This window comes from Passer domesticus, chromosome 12 (assembly GCF_036417665.1).
Source record: "Passer domesticus isolate bPasDom1 chromosome 12, bPasDom1.hap1, whole genome shotgun sequence".
NCBI classification, from domain to species: domain Eukaryota; kingdom Metazoa; phylum Chordata; class Aves; order Passeriformes; family Passeridae; genus Passer; species Passer domesticus.
The window spans coordinates 12,101,668-12,126,981 of NC_087485.1; the positions used below are offsets into that span (position 1 = coordinate 12,101,668).

At 38.8% G+C, this 25,314-nt stretch overlaps 1 protein-coding gene across 15 annotated transcripts in view; it reads right to left on the reverse strand.

The window, feature by feature from the left end:
- Window positions 1-242: 242 nt before the first annotated feature.
- Window positions 243-25,314, reverse strand: part of ADCY7 (adenylate cyclase 7) — a 58,264-nt gene continuing 33,192 nt past the window's right edge. For all 15 annotated transcript variants that reach the window (XM_064386319.1, XM_064386333.1, XM_064386322.1 and 12 more), the window contains 21 exons: window positions 25,120-25,231; window positions 22,669-22,796; window positions 22,303-22,461; window positions 18,821-18,953; window positions 17,386-17,571; window positions 16,332-16,375; window positions 15,613-15,693; window positions 14,619-14,691; window positions 13,726-13,823; window positions 13,019-13,103; window positions 11,301-11,438; window positions 10,083-10,145; window positions 9,362-9,400; window positions 7,843-8,000; window positions 6,649-6,730; window positions 5,939-6,094; window positions 5,199-5,345; window positions 4,662-4,769; window positions 3,772-3,886; window positions 3,149-3,273; window positions 243-3,031 (listed from right to left, as the gene is read on the reverse strand). In XM_064386319.1, coding sequence (XP_064242389.1) covers window positions 2,885-3,031; window positions 3,149-3,273; window positions 3,772-3,886; window positions 4,662-4,769; window positions 5,199-5,345; window positions 5,939-6,094; window positions 6,649-6,730; window positions 7,843-8,000; window positions 9,362-9,400; window positions 10,083-10,145; window positions 11,301-11,438; window positions 13,019-13,103; window positions 13,726-13,823; window positions 14,619-14,691; window positions 15,613-15,693; window positions 16,332-16,375; window positions 17,386-17,571; window positions 18,821-18,953; window positions 22,303-22,461; window positions 22,669-22,796; window positions 25,120-25,231 — 2,377 coding nt within the window. In that variant the 3' untranslated portion in view covers window positions 243-2,884. The remainder of the gene's footprint in view (window positions 3,032-3,148; window positions 3,274-3,771; window positions 3,887-4,661; window positions 4,770-5,198; window positions 5,346-5,938; window positions 6,095-6,648; window positions 6,731-7,842; window positions 8,001-9,361; window positions 9,401-10,082; window positions 10,146-11,300; window positions 11,439-13,018; window positions 13,104-13,725; window positions 13,824-14,618; window positions 14,692-15,612; window positions 15,694-16,331; window positions 16,376-17,385; window positions 17,572-18,820; window positions 18,954-22,302; window positions 22,462-22,668; window positions 22,797-25,119; window positions 25,232-25,314) is intronic.

Genomic DNA, 25,314 nt, shown 5'->3' on the forward strand with positions numbered 1-25,314 from the left:
TCTTATTGCCCATCACTCACCTTCTAGATGGGGCAAGAGGTGGCTGCCAGTGACAGAAGTATTTCTCATCAGCTGTTGAACACGTGGATGTCACTCTAAGCATTTTCTACTGGCAACATTTTTTAAAAAGATAAATACCAAGTTTAGTTTATGAGTAAAAACAGTTCCGTTAAGTCTGCAGCACTATAAAAAATATACCTCCTTTTCATGGGTATCTCCATCAAAATAATTGCAAAACCAGACATGTTTCAATAAGCTTTTTATTTCATAGTAAAAACAAAGTTTGTTCTTTAAACCAGATTCCTAGTTCCAGATGTTATTAGCTCTTCAAATTAGATACAGTGCCATTTTTTCCATTTAAGAAAAAAAAATAATGCTGCAAGGAAGATTTTTCCAACAAGATTGTTTCTTCAATGTTAAGTTTCACAGTTCAATCTCAGAAGGACTGCTGAAAACAATTATTTCAATACAGTTGCTTGTTAAGTTGAACTTATTCTGTGGTTGAATATAGCTCTCATACAGTTCCAGTTCTGGTGAGAAATTAGTCATCCTCTTTTTCATTACACACAGTTTCTAACTTCCCCAAGAAGGCTGTGCACAGCACACCAAGTGAGCATTCTTTTTAAACCTGCAACCAAACCCAACTCCTTCCCCCTTTGGAAGCTGCAGCTCTTCCTGCCATTTCTGCAAATGAGGTTGAGTTGAAGTTACACCCAAATAAGTTACCAGCCTGACAGGCAACATCATGTAAACAAAAGCATTTCAAATGCTGTTACAGACAGCAAATGTTCTTTCATTGATAACTTACATCTACAATCTACTAGTTCTGTGAACAGAAGCACTTCAGAGCCAGCTCTATTTATAGGCATAATGCACTTTTCAAAATAGATTCATGAGACAAATGGTCACTTTACCTAACATGACATCAAAGACTGCTGAAAGGAGCCTTTGACACATGCATGGTCCTGTAAAACAATAAATATCTCTAAAGAAATGCTTGCTGAGCACCTGTAACTACAAATACACAACATACAAGAGTAGCAAAAGCTGTTTGAAGGTTTATTCAACTACAACACTGACTTCACTAACACAACAGCGAGTATGTCACTTCTTCTTCAGCAGAGCCCATGAACTTACCACCTCAAATTCAGGTTTTCTTACATGCTGTTTTCTCTTGGAGACCTACTACACACACAGATTTGATCTACAAAATTGACAAAGACTACAAGTACAATTTTTAATCCACAGTTGGACAATATTTATGTTTGTTCCTGTCTTGAAATATAGTCACTTCCTCTTCTAAAGAAATTACACAGTAATTAGAAAGCGGCAGTGAAGCACAGGACTGCTTGAACACCTGTCCAGGATGGGCTGGTAGTAAACCCAGAAGCATTAGGAAATGCTGTTTGTGGAGGAGTAAGGCTCAACCAAATAGGTGTTGTACTCACTAATGACTGTGCTGTCCAGCCCTAACGTGGTATATGGGGAAAGGGGGAACCCATCCTTAGTAAGGGGCAGAACAGGGCACAAGATGCTAGCCTTACAAACTACTGTCATCTGCACCAACGGCAAATAAATTCAGAGATTGCAGTAAGTAAAAAATGCCAATGTGGAAATTAGCAAAGGACACTTAACAGCTTAAAAACCTTAGTAATAAAACTAATTTACACCATGTCCACAATGATCTTATGAATGCTCTACTCCTCTTTCCAGTATTTGGGGCTCTGCTGAAACATTTAATTATGAACATATTTTTTCCATACGTCCTTTTGTAACCTTCAAACCCAGTTCATGAAAAAAACTGCACTGCCTTTGAAAGGCATAGTAACCAGCCAGTGGCTAGTCAAACTGTAGAAATAAGAACAGAAAAAAAAAAAACCACCACAGACACAGTTCTGTTTATACAGTATCTGCTACTGTTTCTAATACTATTTTAGTAATTCTGTTCTTCAACTTCCCAGCAATTCAGAACAGATTTTTTTTTCTTCCTTAAGTGCCCTCAAGAACACAGCACAGAATCAGAATTCCTGCTGGGATCAGCAACACCAGCTGCTGCCAGAGCCTGATCCCTGTGCTCCTCACCATCACTTGTACTTTTTGAAATATAAAGTAAAAAATTTAAGATTTACCATGACAGAACAAAATGCACATACAGATACTAATTACAGAGAAATACAACGGAGAACATGTAATATAATGTAAACACGCTGAACTAGATTAAAGTTATTTCTGACCAGCTCTTGGTCATGAAAACATCTGCATAACACAGGGTACTGCTGTGGAGGAGGCGAGGGTGCTGAAGTGACCCCATACTGTGCAATTCAGGTTTCTTCCCAAAAGAGCTCAGCACAGTTAACATGTGACACACTTGAGTTGCCTTGCATTCCTCTTCCCATCATTCAGCTGTCCTCTGCTGTGCAGTCTGTTCAGCATTGAAGCAGGATATGCAGTGCCCTCAGTTTCAGCACGCGTGTCAGGACAAACACAATACTGTAAGCAGCTGTGTGTCAAGCAGGCAATGAATGTTTTAGCATGGGAAGGAGTTCTACAGTGCCTCCACACCGGCTACCACCAGAGCTGTTAAGACTCCCAGTGCAGGTAAGGAAAGCAACTAACTGAGAATGCCTCATGGCAGTTCCAGGTAAATCCTCAAATTACTTCAGGAAAAAGTAGTCTTTTTCAGACTGACATTTGTATATCTTCTAGGAACTTCTCAGAATTCTTCTTTATTTAAAAAAAAAAATCTCTCATCTTGAGATGTAGAAGAGATAAGAACAGTATATACATGTTTTTAGAATAAAGTCCTTCACATAAGGAGGGAAATTCTACGTCTTCACAGAAGGGAGGCAGATCTAAGTCTATTTTGATTAACTCCATTGTAGCCTCAGTTCAGTCCCATGCCTTGGAATTTGGCTGTCTCAGTGCAAACAAAGTAAGTCCTCAGTTCTCCCTTGCCTTTGACATTAATGAGTCCCCTACATTCACATGAGTATCCCAGCTCCTGTAGTATTTTGCTTGTTTCTTCAGTGACCTTTGTGTGAAAAGAATAAGAAACTCTTGTGAAATTCTTCTGATTATTCACATTAAAGCAAAATTGCACAACCAATTAGAAATCATGCTTTGGACATTGCAAGGCTCATAGTTTTACCTGGATCTTGCCAAGCTCCCCTGTGCTCTCCATTCGGCTGGCAACATTAACAGTGTTGCCCCAAATGTCATACTGAGGCTTCCTGGCACCAATCACACCAGCAATCACAGGGCCATGATTGATCCCTGCAGAAACACAAGCAGCTGTCGTTACTGAGGTAGAAAGAGATGTGATTGTGTTAGCTGTAGCTTCAGGGATAAAAAAAACATCCCAAAACTTAACTCTGCAGCACCTGTCTAGCAATCAGTATTAGTACTGTTCTATAAATATTCATACTGAGGCTCAGGAAATGTGAAGTGACTCACTCATTGCAAAATGGGAAGTCTAGGGCACAAAGAAAATTCTTCCTCTTCTACTTTTAATATACAGAAATGAGCACTGTAATGACAATACTGTCTTCAGTCCACAGTCACCAACAGGGTACTTCACTCTTCATCTGGATCTTTCATTTCCTCCAAAGTCATCCAGGGATGAGAAAAAGCCCATCCGTGGAGGAGCTTGGCCTGCCTGAAAAGCTGACCAGACAATACTGCCTGTGGCTATTCAGCACTTGGACCTACCTCACCCTGCCTGTTTCTCCCTGTGTGAGTGTGCAGCTCACGTTCCCCACACACAGAACTCACCAACACGCAGGCGGAAGTTGTTAAAGGAATGTCGGTTGATGCCATCCAGTTTACTCATCAGGGCAATTCCATACTCCACCATAATCCCAATGTGAGCGTGCTGCCTTTCCCTGTCCTGTGCAAGTCATAACACATATTAATGACCAAATTACAACACGAAAGGCTGTGTCAGGCTGCTACTCCAAAGCAGTCCTAGAAGTGGCCAGAGTGTTTATAAGGATGAGACCACTCATCCTTGTAAATGCAGAACTGCAGAATTTCAAAACTCCATTAAATACAGCTGGGATGTGTATGAGACAACAAGCATGATACGATTACATTTTATAACAAATTATTGTCTGTCCTTTATGGTTTCACCTTTAAGTTTACATATTTTGGGTATATAATTATTATATGCATATATTAGTATATGCATCTTAATGTCATACACAAACCTGCTATACTGAAAATGAGCCAGAGAAATTAGTGTTAATTCTTCCAGGTAACAGTTTAAGACCTAATGTGGCACTTGAGGATTCTCTTTCTGTGCCAGTTCTCAGGTATCAGAAAAAGCTGACTGTCCAGTTCTGAGATGGCCTTTTCTTTGGCTGCCATTCTTTGACTCCCCTGTTATTAGAGTCCTTCTGTTATGCATCTAGCAATGTTAAACTACTGGAATCAAAGATGAAAGATGTAAAAAGTATGCTGGGATTACAGACTGAATAACTTAATTCAGAAATAAAATGGAACTAAGTGATAGTGAAATCAGCAGGGGACAATACAATTTTGTCATCATTTTCCACATTTCAGGAAGTCACTGTTCATGATATACTTTTTTGTATCATGTTTTGTAACTTTGAGCACACCTATGCACCCACAGAATACTGAAGGCAGATTCAGAGCCAACATACCTGGTTGTTCTCCTGGCCTGGTGTTACACTGAGACCAGCTGCTGCCATGTAAGTGCTTCCAATTGTTTTTATTTTTTCAACACCACTAAATTTAGGCTTCAACAAGAGCTGTTTGAATGGAAAGAAAATAAAAACTTGAGACTTTAATACCATATTTCAGTGTAGTATTTAACCAGAAATCTTATACTGTCTACCATAAGCATTAAACATCTCTAGCAATACTATCACTCACATGAAGATTACTGAGGATTAGTTTCACAGTTGTGCTCTAACCACTCATAGGAGAACTGAAAGCACTGAAGTATTGAAATAAAGTCCTTAAAGTCAGGACTTTCAAACCATACTTCTAATGGATTAGATGAAGTACTTGAAAATCCCAACCAGACAGGAAAATATCCTTCAAGATTGCAGGGCTGAAGCCAGAATATTACTACAGCATAAAAATGGTTTTTCCCCCTCTAATGCTCACAGATCTGTGGAACATTTATTTTGCAGTAAATATGCAATCCAACGCTTTTGTGACAGAAGCTTAATTACCTCATCAAAATCAGCAATGATTTCATTTAACAGCCTCAAGCACTCCAAGCCTTCTTTATTGACATCACATTCGGTGTAAAACACCTTAAAATCTGGTACTGATGCAAACATGACACAGACACAGTCGTAGGATTGATGGTACCAGTCCTAAAGGAAAGCAATAAACCCACATATTGTCAGCAGCCACACTCCCCCACAGGTACTCACACTCATGATACTTGTTGTAACCAGAAATCAAATTACAGCTTTCCTATGAAGTCAACCACATCTCTTATTCTATCAGAAACATTAACAAAATGGATTTGCCTAAGGAAAAGCTGAGATTCCTTAAAGATACCTTAAACATTTCAATCTACTTGGACATTGTCACTCTTCTGAGAGTTCTCTCTGATGACGTGCTGGCAGAATGAGATTTCTTTAAAAAATCATTATCAATGAACTTCTCTCTGGGAGATACTATCTGCTCCTCAACTCATTTCCTAAAAATTATGACCTATCCTCTCTGATAAAATACAGTCTTTGGAAAGCAGTAAATCTCATTTAAATATTTGCCAAACTAAAACTTTTCACTTTTTTGAGGGCATCTGGTTAACAGGTTCTTGGGTTGACAAAGCTGTTGGAATAAAAACAAGAGGCAAAGACTGCAGAAGTTTACAGTCTGTGCTCTTTTTCACATCATGTGTAATATATATCACAGAAATCCAATTTGCTGTCCTTCACATAGGAGAGGCTCAACACACCTCATTTCGTTTTTCTCCAATGAAATATGCAGCAACATGTGCTGGAAGTACATTTTCCAGCAAAAGCCTGTTAACATTCTCCATAGTTTCAAATTGTTCATGTTCTTTTTTAAACTTATTCTTCCACAGACAATCCAGTCGACAGTAATAGTCAATCTGCAAAGAGATCAAATATGATAAATTAAATCCATAAAATAACTCACTGAAAAATATTAGGCAATTTTCTCAAGAAGTGTAGTAGCAACAGTTTCTTCAAGTCCTTTTGAGTCTATATAGTTATGAAAAATATGCTTTGAGAGCAAAGGTCAGAAAAATATGAAGCAGCCACTAAGACAAAATGTCATTTGATACCATCAGGTGTATTTACCAAAATGACACTTTAGTAATATAATTATTTTTATCTTGAATTGCTATGTTGATTTAGAATGAATACTGATATATAAATACAGATAGCTCAAAACTAGAAGAACCAGGATGTTCTCACATCTGTGATGCAAACAATGTTGAAAACTAGAAATATGTCCCCATTCTTTCACAGTAATAATTCTTTCATTACCAAAAACTAATTACAAGTGTGTTACCTGCAAGACCAGAATATTAAAAAAGATAAAAATATATACTAATGTAAAGCACAATTTCAACTTTTGCATTTTATCTAAGTCAAGGTGCTGCACATAAAGGAACTAGGTGATTGTGTTTTAAACACATACCTGTTTTGCAAGTAAAACTAGGGTTATGTAAAACAGAACCAGATATAAATTAGTCATTATCCTTGGCTCTTTGATGAAAAACCTGAAAAAAAGAAAGCAATACAAAGTCATCTGTATGCTTTAAGAAAATCTGCACTCTGAGGGGTTGTGGTGGGAGGTGAAGGGAAGAAGGTGTCTGCCCAGACTTGCACCACAGTGTCACTGCTCATTTGTGCACAGCTCCTGCCCAAGCAACGACAAAGGATGATCAGCCAGTCCAACTCATGGAATGATGCATTTCACACCACAACACACTGGCTGTTGAAACCTTGTTCAGTAGCTGATGTAGTGAGATGCTCAAGTAAACAGGGCTTTATCTTAATGGAGCCATCTAATTTCCACCAGACTGAGTTTCAGCTCCCACCCCACACCACCCTACAAAAACACAGCCAACAAAACATTGAGATAGGAAAACAGACTCTTATTTGTGGAAGGAAAGACAATAACAAATTAAAAACCTGAATTCCTAAGACAAAGACAGCAATTAAATCATATCTGTATCTGAATCACCATTCATATTTCATAGTAAGATCAGTCTTACCACACCTATTACTTTTTACAAATGCAAATTAAATTCTCATCACATGAATGATTAAGTTCACTCAAGGTTTTTTAAGGTGTACTGACAGGTTACAGCCCCTGTAAAATAAATTTATTCTAAATTTTCAGCGCTGAGACTATGCTGAGGAATCTGAGAAAGACTTGAAAATTAACAGTAAAGACTTTGCATGTGATTTCTCTTCAGTATTTTCAGTTTCTGCAATTAGATCAGGTAAATTGCTGTTACTTTTCAAAATACCTGTAAGAGTTCACCATCCTATTGACACCAAGCTTGAGCCTCAGAATTTAGCAAGGCTTTTCTTCATAACATAAGATCAACCTTACATTAATATTCTACTCTCTAGTCCTTAATGTAGTCCAAGGCTTCTAGGGATCTCAGAAGCCACATCACAGATTTTTTCCAGAGAACATATACTTTGTTTAAAAAGTATATGTAAAAAAAGTGACATAGTCTAATAGGATTTCCATGTTATTAACTTTACAGAAAGGTTTGCAGTGTCTGGCTTATGTGATTTTGATATTTCAATATTCCAGTACAAAAATCTAATACCTCCTTAAATGAAACATAAAAGGATGAGAAACTTTACAGTGCACCTGGTACTGTTGCCATAGTTGTCTTTGTGCTGAAGGGTATTAAAAATTATGAGGTAGACAGTCACAGCAATGGAGAGGAGGAGAACTTTGAGTTCGAAGCTCATTTGAAGAAACACCGAGCAGGCAATGAACCCCAATATACAGCAGTAAGCATAATACTGTAAAAGAGGAAGGTAAAGGTAAAGAGCCTTTGCATTATTCAGAGCTTATGTCTAAGAAATGTTCAAACCACAGCAAATGCTCTGAGTTCATGGTCACTGCAATTTAAAGCAAAAAAATTGCAATGACTTAAAGCTTTATTTTTAATGTCACTAAAAGGATGAACTTAATATTGATTTTCATTTACTTTTAGAATTTGTTATGGGTAAACAAAAATATTTAAACAAAAGAAAATCAACATAAGTAAACAATGCCAGATAGAAACTGAAGTGTCGAAAATTTATCTCCTGAAGTTTATTAATTTAAGCAATTATTTATTCAAACTTCAAGAGTAACCTAAAGTAGGTTCATAGTCCATAGAACCAGCAAGTCCAGTGCTCTAATCCTATTCTGACTGCTTTCCCATTGTAACCTAGAGCAGATTCCCCATTCCCAGCTCCCACACCAGTAACACGTGGACACTGACTGGTTATCCAGCCTGAGGCACAGCTCCTTAGAAGAACTGTGATTGATGCTAATAAGCATTATCAAGCTATGGCCACTGTCCCCACTATGGAATTACTGAGCAGGGGAGCCCCAGCTCAGGCAGGGTGTCCAAGGCCAGCCTGCAGCTGGCAGCACCAAACACGGTACCAAGTGTGTGCTGCAGACAGCATTGCTGCCTGCAGCCACGGGCACAGCTGTGAGGGGCTCAGCTGGCTGCTTCAGGCTGCAAGCAGCTCCAAATTATCTCAGCTTCGGCTCCTCAAGCATTCATTTCTCTTTATGCACAAAGCACTGTTTTCCCACCTGTAATAGCACAGGCCTACCACAGAACTGTGAGATTCTTGGCTAAATAATTAACATTTCTACTGAAGTGAATGAAGCCAGAACAATTTATGAGGCAGCTCCTAATCAGAGCCCATATATCACACATTAGACCAACTCTGTCATCCTAAAGACACTGAGTATCCCTCCAAAAGATATTGAACACTCTACCTCAAGCCAAACCTCTGAAAAAGGAACCACTATGTAGAGAATGGCAAGAGAGGTCTGTCAGCCACTTAAGCCCTTTCACTCTGTAAACATTTTACTGGGACACTTGCAAGTTCAGCTCTCATCTTTCAGACTCAAACATTATCATCACCCTGGTTTTTTCCTTAAAGATTTAGACCTACTTCTAAGTCTGAAATTTCTAAAAACTGCAAAGCTGTACTTAGTGCAACAACAACAGCTGAATTATCTTGATTTCATGAACAATTTTTTCTGCTGTCAGATATCTAAAAAAGCTTCCTTTCACACATCAGTAGAACCTGCCATTTGTCAGTAATATACACCACATTCAAAGATCAGGCCTAAGTAAGATGCATTCACTACTTACAGTTTCCTCTACGCAGGAATGAGTTGTGTTTCCAAAAGCCTGATTTACAAACATGCAAGAACAAAAAATTACCAGGTGAGCACAATGTGCATTTCATATGTGTAACTTATCATTTTTCATAAGCATCTGAATGAAAGGCTCCTCACACAACTTGCTGCACATAATTCAAAAATATGTCCGTCATCTAAAGGGGTGGCCAAGTGACAAAGGAGTATCCCAAACATTTGGATGAACTCAAAATAGAACACTACTCTGGCATTAAAGACATAAAAAGTGAAACCCTGAGAAATATTCCTGTGTCACTAGTAAGTGCTGAATTTACCCTTACAGAAATGCTAGAGAATACCTTTCAAATATTCTGAGAGACCAAAATAAACCAAAACTTCAGTTTTTTACATGAATACCCCAGACTTCTGAACATCCCTAAAGGATGCACAAGAAAGCTATATACAGAAATACAAAATATTCCTTAAAACTGCCTTGTGTCATGAACAAGTCTTCATGTTCAACAATTAAAAAAACCCATAACCCTATCTTTATAAATAAGAAGAAAAAAATATAAAAATGTTGCCATCCATCATGACATCATCCTACATGATAGGAGTTGGCCTTTGATGATCCTTGTGGGTGCCTTCCAATTCAGGATGTGCTATGATTCAATACCCACCATCCAAGACTCATTTCATTTCAATCCTAGAAATTAGGATGGTACTCTACTCACATAGGTGGTAGCACTCAGGTCATTTGATCCAGTAAAGTTGGCAGGTTTGCTCTTTTCAGTAGTCTTGATTTATTTGAGGGGAAGAAAAAAAAACCAAAAAACCACAAAACAAAACACATCAATAAAACCATCATACAAACTTATTAGCAGGTAATCACTGATTTTTTTCCCTATGTATTTTACAAAGAGTGTTGATCTGGTTGTCTTTTCACTGCTGCTGAATAAATGTTGAAATACAAATGCATCCCATGTAGTTGTATTAAACATATATGCACACACAAGCTGCAAGAAGGTTAGAATTTACTAACTTTCTTATTTTCTAACTGGGGGTAAAGGTTTACATTATGGCTATGTTAATTTAGCAGCTACCTGGCACAAATATGTGGTTTTGTCTCACCCCCCAGTTTCACAGCTGCTGTTCCTGTTTCCTTTCAGTCTGTCTCTGGTGGTGTTCACATGACACCACTGTGAGCCAATTCAAGGACCTAAGCCAGCAGAAAAAACACCCTATGAAAGAAAATTAAGCATTTTCTGCAGTATTGCTTTCAGAAGGAAGTCCCCATGGAATCAGAAGAACGGCAAGGCAAAGGAACACATGGGAACAGGAGGACATCAGTTTTAGTAGTTAACTATCAGCTAAGTGGAACTGATTACACACAGAGCTTGTTTAAATAAAAAACCAGCACAGTTATTCAAATGCACATGCCCCAGGTGCAATATAATATTCAAACTAAATTTAAAAGACAGATGCCATTTCCACTTTACTCCAGCTGTACCTATCCCCAGTGCCTTTGCTTTTAGAAGAGAGCCAAGCTATATTCTTCCCCCACCCACATTACTACCAGTGAGTGCAAATACCAGCTTAAAGTGCTGCCTGCCACTGCCAAACATTTCAAACCACTTTAAAACAGGAAAATATCTTAGTGAGGAGGGTTACAATCAAGAGCAGTTATAAGTGCCATCTTGAAAACAAGAAAAGTTTGTAGAACTGAAGTCTATCAAGTGTACTTTCAGTTCCACAATCTAGGACCTTTTATTTTTAATAAAATTTTAATAAAATTTTACTTGGCATCATGCACTATCCCTGTGCAAATCAACTCGTGTTGTAAATCAGGCATTAGAAAAAGCAACAAAAACTGGTACTTGATGAAAAGAAAGCAGGAAGTTACTTAAACTGTGGGTTTCACAATAAGTTCATTAATTAATGTGATTACCTACCAAATTAAAAATGGCTATAATCAGCAAGGCTGCTATAGTGACGACTGCTAAAGGCAGCCTGAGTAAAGGCATTGTTTCCACCTTCTCTGAGACAGCACACAGACGGCGCAGGAGAGGCCACTGATCTGAGCAGCACTTCTGTAAACACAATTAATTAGTTTCAGTAACAGATAACACTTTGATACAGGGGAAGAAATATTTCTAAATATAAAGTTGACCTTTGTTCTGCAGGAAAGTGTTGAGAGCCTTCTCTGGAATTCTAATTTAGAACTTTGAATCTCCTTGTTCTGAGTCAATGTCTAACACCTTTCCCCAACTGAAAACAGAAACAATGCTTCCTTTCTTCAAAGGAGCTGGGTGCTAAGATTTTCTGAATTCATGCTTTAAAAATACAGAATTATGGTTTGAAAGTTCTAGAGAAAAGTTAATAAAAATGCAGCAAATTTTTTTTTTATTTTTTTAGTTATAGAGCTATAATGTTATATTTGGAACTACATTTTTAGATTAATAAAACAAAACCAACCCTAGGCAGTCCCCATTCCCCCTATGTCCTCCAGTTGTTGCTATAGACAAAAAAAAAAAAATCCAGTAAAGCATATAATTTTAATGACTGCAAGCATTATTACATTATTTGCCTACTCCAAAACACTCCCAAGCATAAAACTCAAGTCTCATGTAAGTGCAGTCCTGGAATTTTCTGTTTTCTCCATACGTTTCTACACATGTAGAACAAACACATGAATGCATATACACGCACACCTCTCTCTCTCTGCAGGTATATATACAAAAATTCATGTTTATACATATATAAATACCATACATACATAAAATCCATAAATCTGTCTAACCATACAATTAAATGAGTCATAGATCTTTATCCCATGTTCTGAGTGCAATTTTTTCCTTTCTTTTTCTTTCCCCCTTGCACAGCTTGACCGTGGCTCTGTAAGAGACTCTTTCCCTGGAGAGCTCCATCCCCTCACTGGGTGCTGCACGTCCTTGCTCTGGCACAGTGCAGGTTTCATGAGTGCAAGTAATATTCTAGAATCCCTTCCCTAAAATCCCTTCCCTCTCCCCACCCTACCCCCTGGCACTTCTTGAGCTGAAAAGCACTTTTTTTTTTTCTCTGTGTCATTGAACTCCCCATCACTAGGGGCTCTCTCTGTCACTATATATTTTTAAACAGTAATTGCATGTGTTTAATAATGCAAAGAAAAAGGAACTACAAGTGCAAAGTGTCCCAATTGATGTAATGGTGAATTTGGAATTCTAACAGCCATGAAATTGTTGCCAATAAATTATTCATATGTTTGTAATTTTCATTACACTTCATAAATTATTATGAAAACTGATCTTCTGCTCCAACTTATTTCAATATTGTTTCCAGCAGAGACAATAACAGTATTTACAACCAAAATTACTATTAATGACGAACATAAAAATACATTTTAGAAAACCAACCCCATGTCCTCCCTCCTAACCATCTATTCTTGTACTCAAATAATTCTGAATTATTATTTAAATAATTATGAATCTGAGAATTTTCAGACATGAAAAGCTGTTTCAGGCAATGGAATCTTCTGCTAATCTGAGGTTCAAGGCTCCTGTAACTCCTATTGAAATTACTAAAATTTCCTCAGCCTAAAAGACAGACCATGTTGCTGAAATATATCCATCCACTTTTGAAAACAGGAAGTGTTTTTTAAAAGTAAACTTACCAGACACTTCTCAGCAAAGCACACAAACAAAACAAGCGCAATGATGACTGCAACAACTCCAAAGGAAATTCCCAGTTCTGCAGTTCTAAACAGAAGAAGAAAGCACTAAAAAAACCAAGTTTAAATATGATTTTTCTTCAAATAGCACTGAATAACCGTAGCATCACACAGGTTATGGTTGCTCTGTTGCACAATCGCTGCTTTGAGATTCTGCTCCTGATGGCCTGAGCCACTGCCTGTGCACAAACCACATGGAAACTGCACTGCAACAGCCACAAAAAACAAACGTGCCATACACTTCAGAATATCCATCACCTGCTTTCTTGGGGCTGTGACTAGCAGCTCAAAGTTGCCTCCCTGTAGCTCTACAGAAAAGGATCACTGAGCACAGTTTAACCAGCTAAATCCCATTTTCCTACTGCTCAATGTCCTTACAGCCTTACAATGTTCTCATAAAACTGACCTCCTCCCTGTATGTACTAAGCAAACAAAATATTAAAGAAATATTTTTATTTTATTTTCATACTAATATCTTAGCTCTTATGCCAACAACATTATGTAATCCTTTATCATAGGGTAAATTAATGTATGTTTCTTAAATTTAACCCTTCAGAAACTCCAAAAAGTTCTGAAAAGAGCCTTCACATGCACTTCACTTTAGCTGTTGGTTCATTTGAATTATAAATAATTAAAATACCAGCACTTACTTTGGCATGATAAGCATCTGGATCACAAATATACAGAGGAACACAAAACTGGCACACACAAAGTAACTCTTGAGTTTCAGAATGGGAATGGTGCGATACTGAAACACAGAACAAAGCATCAGGGTCATTTCAGGGGTGTTTTTTCTTCTTTTTATTACATTCTTGTGATGACACATATATAAAAGTTCATACTGTATTATTAAAAATATATTAAACTGAACAAAAGAAGACCACCACCAAAAAAAAACCCAGTCACTTGAACATCTTTCAAGAAAAACTGCCCAGGCCAGAGGATAATTTCCAAACTTCCAGCCTAGAGGAAAATCCAGGCAGTATGCAAAACAGCTCTCCACAGATTCCCATGGTCAAAATCCTTATCAAGAAAGGACATACACAGAAGTAAACCTAAAGTGTATGTACAGATCCACACCAGTAACTACATCCACAGCACAGTAAATTTAACAGCAGTTATTCAAACAGAAAAACTACAGTGCACCTAACAAATATCAGCATTATATCTACAATAATACAGCCACAGCAAACAAAGTGTTTTCATTATGGATACAGAATTTTTTTTTCTTTCCTTCTTTAAATCTCATTACTTTTAAGGGAAGTAGTTTATATAAAAATTATCAAACTCCCACTAACTCCCTTATGGCAAGAATTTGACCACAGATTAGAGACAATCTTGTTTAAGCTCAGAATTTGTGTTCTCAGGGAAGAATGACCAGTTTAAACACTCCTGAAATCTGCTTTCCATTAGTTACCAAAAACCTCCAGGACGTGCAGTCACCTCCAGAATCCAGTTTCAGAATGCAAAGTTTCAAACATACTCTTATGCTGCTCTGAAGGGCAAATCAAAGACCAGGAAGGATTATTTTGCTCTTACCAACCTCTTTTTCAAGGCCAGGTTCTGCAAAGATCAGCGAGAATCCACAGAAGTCATCTGACCTGCCACACCACGGACTGCAGCCAGAGAGAGACAGGGGTTACCAGGAGCACACAGGGCCAAGGACAGGACACAAAATAATCCCTGCACCTGAGGCCCCACAGGGATCTTAACACACTGATGCTTCTGCAAGGGCTTGATGTTTCATGGCAGAACAAAGCAGTAAGAACAATGTTTTTACTCATCTGACAGGCAGATCCACAACACTCACAGACAGCAACATCTGCCAGCTACATGAAAAATGCAGCTCCAAACCTTCCTGAAGGCTGATGAATAGGAAAGTGTAACAGCAGATGTTAGAGAAGGCTCACAGCCTCCAAAAACTTCCCTTAAATAATATCAGACTCCTATTAGGAATACCTGAGGTACAGCCTTCCTAGCATTTAGATGGACGAAAGAGTTTTTCTTCAATTCAGTGTTTTAAAAATTTGTTAGGAATTTAAGTATTGTATTTTAAATAAAAACAAAAAAAAAAAAAAAAAAAAAAAAAAAAAGAAAAAAAAAAGAAAACCCAAACCACAACCACTGCCTGTTTGCCTGCTTTTAAATGCAAATGCACTGCCAAAGGAATTACCCATCCAGACAGACCATTTGCCTTCAGTGGACCAGGCACTAAAGCAACTTTATTACCCACAAAACTGTTTTGATTTTATATGTAGTTTTTTTTTGTTCAGGACAGCACCCCATCTCAAGATAGTTCTTGTTTTAATAAAGAAAACATTGAACAGCAAGAGTGATCACTGGCTTCCTGCAAAATAATGCAGTAACACTCATATTCAAATTAAAAAATAAAACAGAAACTAAATAAAAACAAAGACAAAAAAAGGGCAAGACAAAAATCCTGATAACTGTATACATGTATTTTATATCTAGGCTTAAATTGAGAATGCAGGTTAATCTTAAAGAAAAGATGAAGAACAAATTAAAATACTACATACGTAGTTGAACTGAGGCCTTCAATGGTTGACATCATTTCATCATAAATATCTTCCTCCATCCTTCCCTTCTGAGATGAATTTCTGAGGATGAAAAGAAGTCTGTGTGACAAATGCTACTCAGAAACATGTAATGTGTATAGAGTACACTTTCTCAGCACACAGTGGGGCAAGCCTCCAGGCAAAAGTTAAACCAGAATGCTCCAAACTGATTAAAAAACACACCCATGAGCACTTTACTAAACATTTCTCTAGTCACCCAAATCATGCATTTTTCAAGACAGTATTTTGACAAACTGAGGGAATGTTCCAAAAGCAAAAATCAGTTCCTCATTTAACTCAGTGCTACTGGTACCATTGATAATTCTTATCACATTGTAATGACAAACATTAATAACACTAACTGAATCCATAACTTTCCACTTTAGGGCTCTCCCTTCCCAATTCCCTCCCACCCTGCTGCAGCCCAGCAAGCAAAATGCAATCTGAGTGACTGGGCGGACAGTGAGACAAGAAGCTCCTTTTAGAGTCTGCTAAAAATAACAAACATGAGCTGAGAAATCTTCCAAAGGCCAAAGATTTAGCTTAACCTTTCTAAGGCAGGACTACCATACACACAGTGATTAATCAACCAAATGATCACATCCTTACAGCACACTGAACTGCAAGAGGAGCACCAAAAACAAAAAAAAAGGAAAAAGAAAAAAAAGTACTTGACAAACCTATCAGAAGTTCTCTGGCGCCCAGTAGAACACAAAGGTATTTCCTAAATAAAATAGAAATTCTGAATAAATTACACATTCTTTGAATAGCAAACAACTATAGGAAACAAACATCAAGAAACTGCCCAAACAATTTTTTATTCAGAAATAAAAGAAATCAAGAACCATTCTCAAACAGAAATGTTTCTAAAAATCAATCCTTTCCACCAACATTTGCTGCTTTAACAAGTGAGAAGTGAGTGTTTTCTGAGAAAAAAAAAAGGTTGTTGGAAAATAATTTAACATCTTCCCTCACATCTTCCTTCTCAGATATTCCCTCTCATTTTTCTCTACAAAACAAAATAACTAAGCAAGCACCAGCACAGGCAAGCAGACTGGAAACTAATTCCACACATCTGGATGGATGGATGGATGGATGGATGGATGGATGGATGGATGGATGGATGGATGGATGGATGGATGGATGGATGGATGCTTAAATTAAAATTTACTACAGCTGTGGCTCCAGGACAACATCTGAAAGCGTGCACACCTCCTACTTCCAGCCTTCAGGAAGAGGAGATGGAAGGAAAAATTAGTTTTCTTATACTAAAAATCTTAAAAACCTTAAGAATTCTTGATCTTAAAAATTCTTTACTGATAAAATCCAGTTGCTGAGAGAGCATGTAGAGGGACTTACTTATTTTCTATATATTTCAACTAAGTATTGAGTATATCTATCTGGGTTTTTTTACGAAACCACATGCACCAGGCAGGATTTCAAGATGGAAAAATAATAGGGAAAATATAGTTTTGCTATGAGGATAAACACGATTATAGTATGCTAGAGAGATTGGCAGTCTGAGAGTGGTGAAGGTCTGACAGAAGGAGGTGTTGCACAGACACCCCCTCAGCTGTGCACACACCGAGCGCCAAGGGTAAGAGCAGAGGCGCAGCCACTAAAGTCAGGTGAAGAGTTTCAGAGTGCAGGCTCCAGAGCAGTTTGCAGCTGCTGGCTGCCCATGGCCCTCACTGGCTGCCTTTGCTGGCTGCCCGTGGCCCTTTTCTGGCTGACCTTCCTGCGGCGGCCCTGCGAGCCCGAGGAGTCGCTGCTGACGCTCTCGCGGTGGCTCAGGTGCGCGAAGGGCCGCGCCGCGCCCCAGGACTCCAGGTACCGCGTCATCCGCACGGACGCGCGCATCTTCAGCCCGTCGTTCACTCGGGTTTTGGGGAGGTGATTGTTTGAGAGGCATTGCTTGGACTAACAGAAAGAAAACACGCTCATGTACAAAACAAATTCAGACAAATTACAAAATGCCGAAGCTCTGTGCGTTGAGTAGTTTAAGACTACAAAAATCTCGCAGTTTTGTAGGGCTCTGAACACATCAGCAACGTGTCAGCCAACCTCAATTCGTTTCTCTCATTTAATTAAGGTGAGCTAAAGCAAATCACAGCACACACAATTAATTGCTTCAGCTGCCTTTACCAGACTTGGCTTGCAACACTGCAACAGTCAAACGTCCAGGTTTATGTACAGTGACGCAAGGGCTCACAGGATCTATGAACAGATAGAGTTCCCTTGAAGTCAGCACTACAGCAGGGAAAAAGGTGCCAAACTCCTGAGCTGGGGTGTATCAAAACAGTGGTTAGAAGGTCCCACAAATTACAGACTCCACATTAGATTATATCTCTGTGTCACAGGTGCTGAGGCAGGCAGTACAGACACCGCACACAGCAATACCCTTGCAGAACTACAGGGAAGCTAAAACTACAGAATAAACCAAGACATCAGTGACTGATAACTCTCTAACATTTCACAAGTATCTTCAGGGGAGCAGAGACCTTTTTAATAGACAGAGGTCCTCATTCTGAAAATATGTGCTGGGTGGGAGTTCTTGCTAATTAAAAGTGGCTCTATGCTGTTCCTTCCTGTAGAGATCAGGAAGGAAAGAAGTTTCTCATCTGCATTCTTTTTTCATTTGAAACATTTTCCTCATCAACCACAAGCCAATTCAAAATAGCAATACTCCAAGTGTTTGTAGTTACCAGGTCCTAAAGGAGAAGCCCATAGTTGCTAAATTCACACCCTGAAAAGAAGGTGAATCTTACTTTTCAGATAGTGAGGAAGATGTCTGACGCTATTTTACAAAGAATATTTTAGGTGGAAATGACCACATAGTACAGGTATTCTTTCATTCCTTCATCCTCATCTTTGAACCTGGGTTTTTGAGACAATTCATAAAAATACCTGGTCATATATGTGTTTTTACTCTAAGTGGGTCACATAAGAGGTTTCAGCATAACACCTTATTACCTTCAATGTAATAGGCATGTCATAAAAAAGCAGGATGTGCTTTCAGATCTGAACTCCCAAATCCAAGCTACTCAGGTGACTCACACCGTGCTCTAATTCTGTTCCTGAATGAAACAGCTCTATGCACCACAGAAACCTATGTACTTATGTGTGTATACACTTGAATAAATATACGTGTTTAAAAACAAATACATACCCTTGGATCGACCACTAAGTAGGTTTTGATATTCATGGATTCAAGGTAAGGATCCCTCAGGTGTCCATTCCCTTCTTCCACTTCATAAGCTTTGCCTAGGTGATTTAATGTTGCTTCAGTGATGTGCACACGGCTGAGAACAGGAGAAAGAACAAGAGACCCAAACACTCACAGAAAGGTCACATTAAGCATTTCATTTACATTTCAATGGCCACTGCTGACATTTCTGCTTTTCAGACATCCCCTGCTTTGGCAGCCAACTGAAAAATCCTGCCAGTGCTTAAAATTATATTTGCAATCTCTTACTATAGTACATCATTCATAGCAAATGTCCTAAAAAACACTTCCCGTAATGAGATAGTATTGGTATAAAATTAAATTGGAATGAGCAGGGAAGTAAATGAAACAAGAAGAAATGTGATCAAAGGAAATCTGATGACTCACAAGACAGGCAGGCTCACAGGCAGGTTGGGAGAGCTTCGGGGAAAACTCATGAACAAAACCCAAGCAAGGACTGCTTTGTGCTAGAAATGCATGAGGGTGGGGGAGACACAGAGTCTGGGAAAAGAAAGCTGGGGAAGGTTTTTTGTTAGCTCTGAGGAGAATTCTGAAAGTCTGGCTTTTCTGACTGAAACAATCCGAGGAAAAGGCAACACAGCAACAACAGCAATGCACTTCTGAGGAGAGCAGCCCGTATTTTTCTGTACCTATTTACACTTCCCCTTAAATGTTATTTCACTTAGTATCTTAAATTGTGTATTTCCACATAAGTTATGAGTAATATCTTTCCATATAATTTCTCAACAAGAGACTGGAGGGAGTTCATAAAATTGCATTTCTTAAGTTCTACTTTTTCATTGTTCATCTTCCCATGCTTTTCTTACTTTTCTTTGGCACAGAGGGGTTAGCCACTGTCCTAGAATCCATTAGCTCAGGGCTGGGAAAAGCACAATTCCAGAATGGAAACTGGCAGTGTGCAGCACTGCTGCCTAACTACAGAGAGCAAGGGAATCACTGCTCCATCCAGCTCTCCTTCCTAAAGCTGGACATAGGTTGCATGAAGGTAACGTGTCCAAGACCTGAAAACTACTGGCTGTAGCTTCTAAGAAGGAAGAATAAAAACTTCCTCAGTACTTTTCAAGCCAACAGTAACAGCTGAATTGCAGAGGGAGCCTGCTTTTATCTGTGTACTGGTAATTTTCTCAAAAACAGTTTAATTGTTACCCTGACTATATACTTTTGCAATTAATCTGAATCGTCAAATCTGAAATTTTAAAGTTTGCTCTAAAGCATAATTTTCTTCCACAGAGAATGGGGCTGTTCACTACCCACCATTTTGCATTTTTCCAAGCTTCCTCTCCCTCAAATCACACACTGCGTAGGACATTTCTGATCTTACTGCAAACTTCTCTTCCAGTTAGATGCCAGTGATCTCTCAGCAGTTACTAATTGCTCCCTGGATTCCAGGATAAGCACACAACCAAGAGCTGCTCTCCCAGGCAAGCTGGAGCACGCACTGCTGCCCTTGCCATGCCAGGACAGAACACCCAGCACAGCATGCCCAGTTTCCTGTGCTGACAGCAGAATAACACGTGCTGAGCTTTCAGGCATTTACACATCAGACAGAATTGGTCATAAATGCATTTTTAGTTTTATGCTACTCCTTTCTGCTTCAGCAATGTATTACGCTGTTACAAATGTAAGTAATTTTTAAAATCACAAGGAGGATGAACAAGGTTACTCTGACACTGGACAGAAAATACTTCAAAAGCTAGAAGTTTTCCTGCATCACTTAAAAAGTCTTTAGAATTCCTTCATTTACAGAAACTTAAAATAGATATGCTTCCTATTTTAAACAAAACCTCTGGCTGGCTCCTGATGACAGAACCGCTTCCAAAGAAGCAGGAATAGCTAACATTGGAATGAAGAATCTCCAACAAATAATTCCTTGCAGAGCAGGGAAAAAAATACAACGTAACATTTGCATAGCTAATAATACCCCTTCCACCCTGTCAGGCTCAGTCTTCCACAAGTGGAAGATGTTTCCTCTGGCCAGTTTTGAAACCCGAGATGAGTGAGCACTACACAGCTATACCTAGAGGAAGTAATAAGAAAAATGTTTCCAGATCAGCATGACAGACTAAACCAGCTTAATTCCTCACCAGCTTATCAACTATAAACCTGACAGCCATACAGGAATAATCACAGTTTTCAAGATTAGGCAAAGGTCCTAAACGCGACTAACAAAGTGTGGTTTTGTCATGCTGTTTGTTTTACCAACAAAAGAAACTTTACAACTCTGTATTCTTGTTTAATCATGCTGAATCAACACACTAAACCCTTCAGCCCTGGCTGGTGGTGTAACTGTTAACCTAGCTCCGAGTTTTCTTTCTGTTTCAGTTACCAATGCAAAAAAGTATTTTGATATTCATAACCCCCTATCAAGATAAATCACTTTAATTTTTAAGTTACAAGCATATACCTAAAAGCTGTCTGAGGTACAGAAATAATAAGAAAAGCTATAGCTTTTCATGCCCTGCATGTCACTGGTTTGAAATACTTACCGAAAGAAACCAATTTGTACAGACTACCACGACCAAAAAAAAAAAAAAAACCAAAAAAAAAAAAAACCCACCATGGTCTGATTTGGAAATGAAAAAATAAAGTCTTATAACAGCCTTTCTTGTGTAAACTACCAAAATAAGAAAGAAAAAAAAGAAGGTTTCTTAGATGAATTCTAATCCTTAAATTTAACTTAGAAAGCAGGAAAAGAATATACTTTCCTAAACAAGGAAAATGCAAATATTGGTGTTTTCAAAAAACATTTATATTTGTTCTGTTCAATGAGCATCTTAAAAAGGCTACAAGAGACCAACCTCAGCCCCAGTGCTTGTATCACTGAGCAGCACATGGCAAGTTATATTCCTGCTCAGCCTCAGTCCTCCCATTCAGCACCACTCCCTTCCCTTCCTTTTGCCCATGGCAAATGCACAACAAACAACAGCTCCAGACTCTCCTTGTGGGAATACTCCCCATCAGGATGCATTTTAATTTCTGAGCTGCTTGTAGGGTTTGAGTGCTGGGGGTGGTGAACATAGAGCTGATATAAATCAAGTGGAGCTGATCAATGCATTAGCAGAAACACTGAATGAAGACAGCTTGGCCTTGTTGACCTAAGGAGCACAACTGTTCTCTAACCAAACTCACAAACGTAGAATTATCCCTGTGTACAGCATGGATTAACTAAGTCAACACAACACACATGTTTCTCCCATGATGGGAAGGTCAAGAAGCAGCCTCTTGCCTAAGAATAGAATTTTATAGCTTGTTGAAAACGCAATCAGAAAATACGAGCATTTTACAGCTCTGCTAAGTACACAGTGGTGGAAATCTGTCGTATTTGCAGCACGCCAGGTGAGGATGTGTGTCACGGCACAGCGACAGACCCCGGGCCGTGCCCGCCCGGCTCGGCCCCGGCTCACCCCGGCACTCCGGCGGACTCCATGCGGTTGGCCAGGGACACGTCGTGGGACCACACGTCGTACTGCCACTTCCTGAGGCCGATCACCCCGCACAGCACGTTCCCGGAGTGGATCCCAACCCTCATGTTGATGTCCACGCCCGTGGCTTCTCTCACCTGCCTGGGGAGCATCAGGGGTTAGAGCACACTTGTCATTTCATCTCCTCCTGCTGTCTCATCATGGGGCAAAACTTATCAAAACTATGCAAGTACAGCTAATAAATACACTTTGAATTTTGACAAGAAAACTAATTACTTAATTCAATATCTCAAATCTGAATATCTACACAGTATCTATATTTTAAACAGCCTTCTGTGTGACACTTACTTTATCGCTTCGCACATGTCGAGCCCCATTTTAACACAGTTCCTGGCATGAACCGGTAAGGACACAGGCAGGCCTGACACACAGTAGTAACAGTCTCCCAGGATTTTTATTCTCATGCATTCATTCTCCTGCAAAATTACACCAAACATTTTTAACAGGAAAAAATGAACTACAAGTAGGCTAGCAGCTCCAAAGGTTCTGGTTTGAGAGAGTCAGGCTTTGTTCAATCCATGTTGAAACATAACTTACTTATTTTGCCCCACATCTGAATGCCTGGACAGAACAAAAATTACCACTTCAAACATTTCTGAAATAACATTATCTTGTTAGTTTCTCTCCTTTTTCTTGGAACTGTGTGAAATTGAAAAAAATTATAAATAAAATAAAACTGTCACAGAATTTACCATCTAAAAGATGAAATCTATTTATCAATCTTTTAATCTTCATCTGAATTATGGGCAGTTTTCCTCTATTTTTATATGGCAGCCTCATAAGTAACAGTGTGAGGTGTCAGAAAACTTCCCAGTACTGAGAAAAAACTTAGAAATTCAGATGCCCAACCTGGTAGTTGTGCAGATACAAAATGGGTTTGTTTTTGTTATTTCAAACATGACTGAAGAGGAAGCTGGCACAACTACAGTTTGCTATTGCTAATAAAAAAACCACGATACTAAATGGTAGCAAAAAAAATTTTTCCTAACTGTGCTACAGAGGATACTGCTGCCAATGACTGGCAGGAGAGAGCAAAAAGTCTCCGATACTGTCTTTTGTGAACACTTTACTGAAGAATTTTGACTGCAAAGGTTGCAAGGAAGCCAGGACTAATTCTGCAAGGCTGTGTAACGTTTGACTGATGAGCAGAGACGGCTTCATTTGGGCCAGCCAATAGCTCCAGCTGTTCAACACTACCTGCTGTGGGAACACAGTTCCTAAATCAACTCCAAAATCAGCCCAAATATGCGGCAATCTCCCAAACTGAGCTGTTCTCCCTCATCAGTTAAAGCCTTTAGGGAACATCCATCATTCTCCACATCTTAATCCATCCCAGTGGGTTCTGAGCAGTGCCACAAGTGACAAGCTCAGAGGGATCAGCAGGGAAAGCCAGCCCTGGATTAGAGCTGCTGCACTTCAGCATCCAGCTCAGTGTCCAGCTTAGCCATCCATTTTTATTAGGTAAACTGGAGCTTGCAATATTTGTACATTATGGAAAAGATGACAGAATACTCCCTGGCAGAACAAAAATAGCACAAAAAGCAGGAACTTCTTCTCACAGCTCAACCACAGAGTTGCAAAAGACCTTGACTCACTAAATCCAGACATTTCAGTGCAATTTGCATAAGTGAGAAATTAAAACTCATCACTCAAAATCTAGATTTTCCTATTTTTGTATCTGCAAAACAGTTACAAAACCTTACCAAATGTGTTTAACCTCAGCTTCTGCTTCACCATTAAAAGAAATTTTGCCATTTGGCAATTAAGATGACATAACTTACTCTGCCTTTATAGCTGCTTCACAACAATACAATTGCAATAGATATAGTATAACTTATTTGTCAGTACCTAAACTCAACAACTGAATTCAGATAAATGCAAAAAATTAGTCATGCCATGAAACCACGATATTTCAATGCCATGTAGTCAAAAATATTTTTAGCATCTTAGTCTTAGCATCAGGTTTTAATCAGTGGTATACTTAAGAATTTATTCAATGATATCCACAAGGGTTTAATTACAGCAATTTCACTCCTCTGCTACATTAATTTTAGAGTTTCCAACTTTTTCTGACAAATTTTTAGGATTTCACAAGCACAACACACAAACATGTAGGTGATACAGTCCCTGTAATGTGAGAGATAAAAACCTGAGTTTGTGATTACTGCTGCAAAAAATTAACCTTGAGCAGCACCTGGAAGTGGTAACAATTCCTGCCAGGCTGAGGGGTCAGTATTGAGGGTATGCCTTAATAGGGACCATTTTAAACTACTCCCCAATTTTACACTTTTTGTAAGTAGCCATTAGTAAAGGGAAGCTTTATTTAGTTCGCTCCTGAGCTAAAGAACTCTTTGCCTGATGCCTCTGAGTTTATGAATTTAATAAGTGTGTGTCTGAGAGTTCTCCATTTGTGGAGTCAAACCTTTGATCTGAACACAGCAAAGCTCCTCAGTGGAGTTTGCACACAGAACCTCCCACAACCCTGCTGCAATCACTTACCACCATCAGACAATTTCCTAAATGATACAGATAAACCTCCACACCCAAGAACTGGAATTACAGTAGCAACTTGCTACATTTCCCATTTTTGATTTACATTTTGTTTTAATGTTATTTTGCCAGTTAGCTTTAATGCAAAAGAAGTCTTGCCTCCCTGACTTGAGGGCTAACACCCCCACTATCCTGTTGTGCAAAAAAACTTTCTAAAGGCCTTTAGCCTACAGGATACTGTAAACCCACCTTTGCAATCTGATCAAACTTTCCAAAGAGTTCATTCAGCATCACTACAAGTTCCTTAGGAGAGCAGTCACTGGCAAGGCGAGTGAATCCTACAATGTCTGCATAAAGAATGCTAGACAAGAGCAAAAGGAAAAAGCAGGGAAAGTGAAATATGAAGATACATCAATTCCACAGTCAGCATAACTATTGAAATGC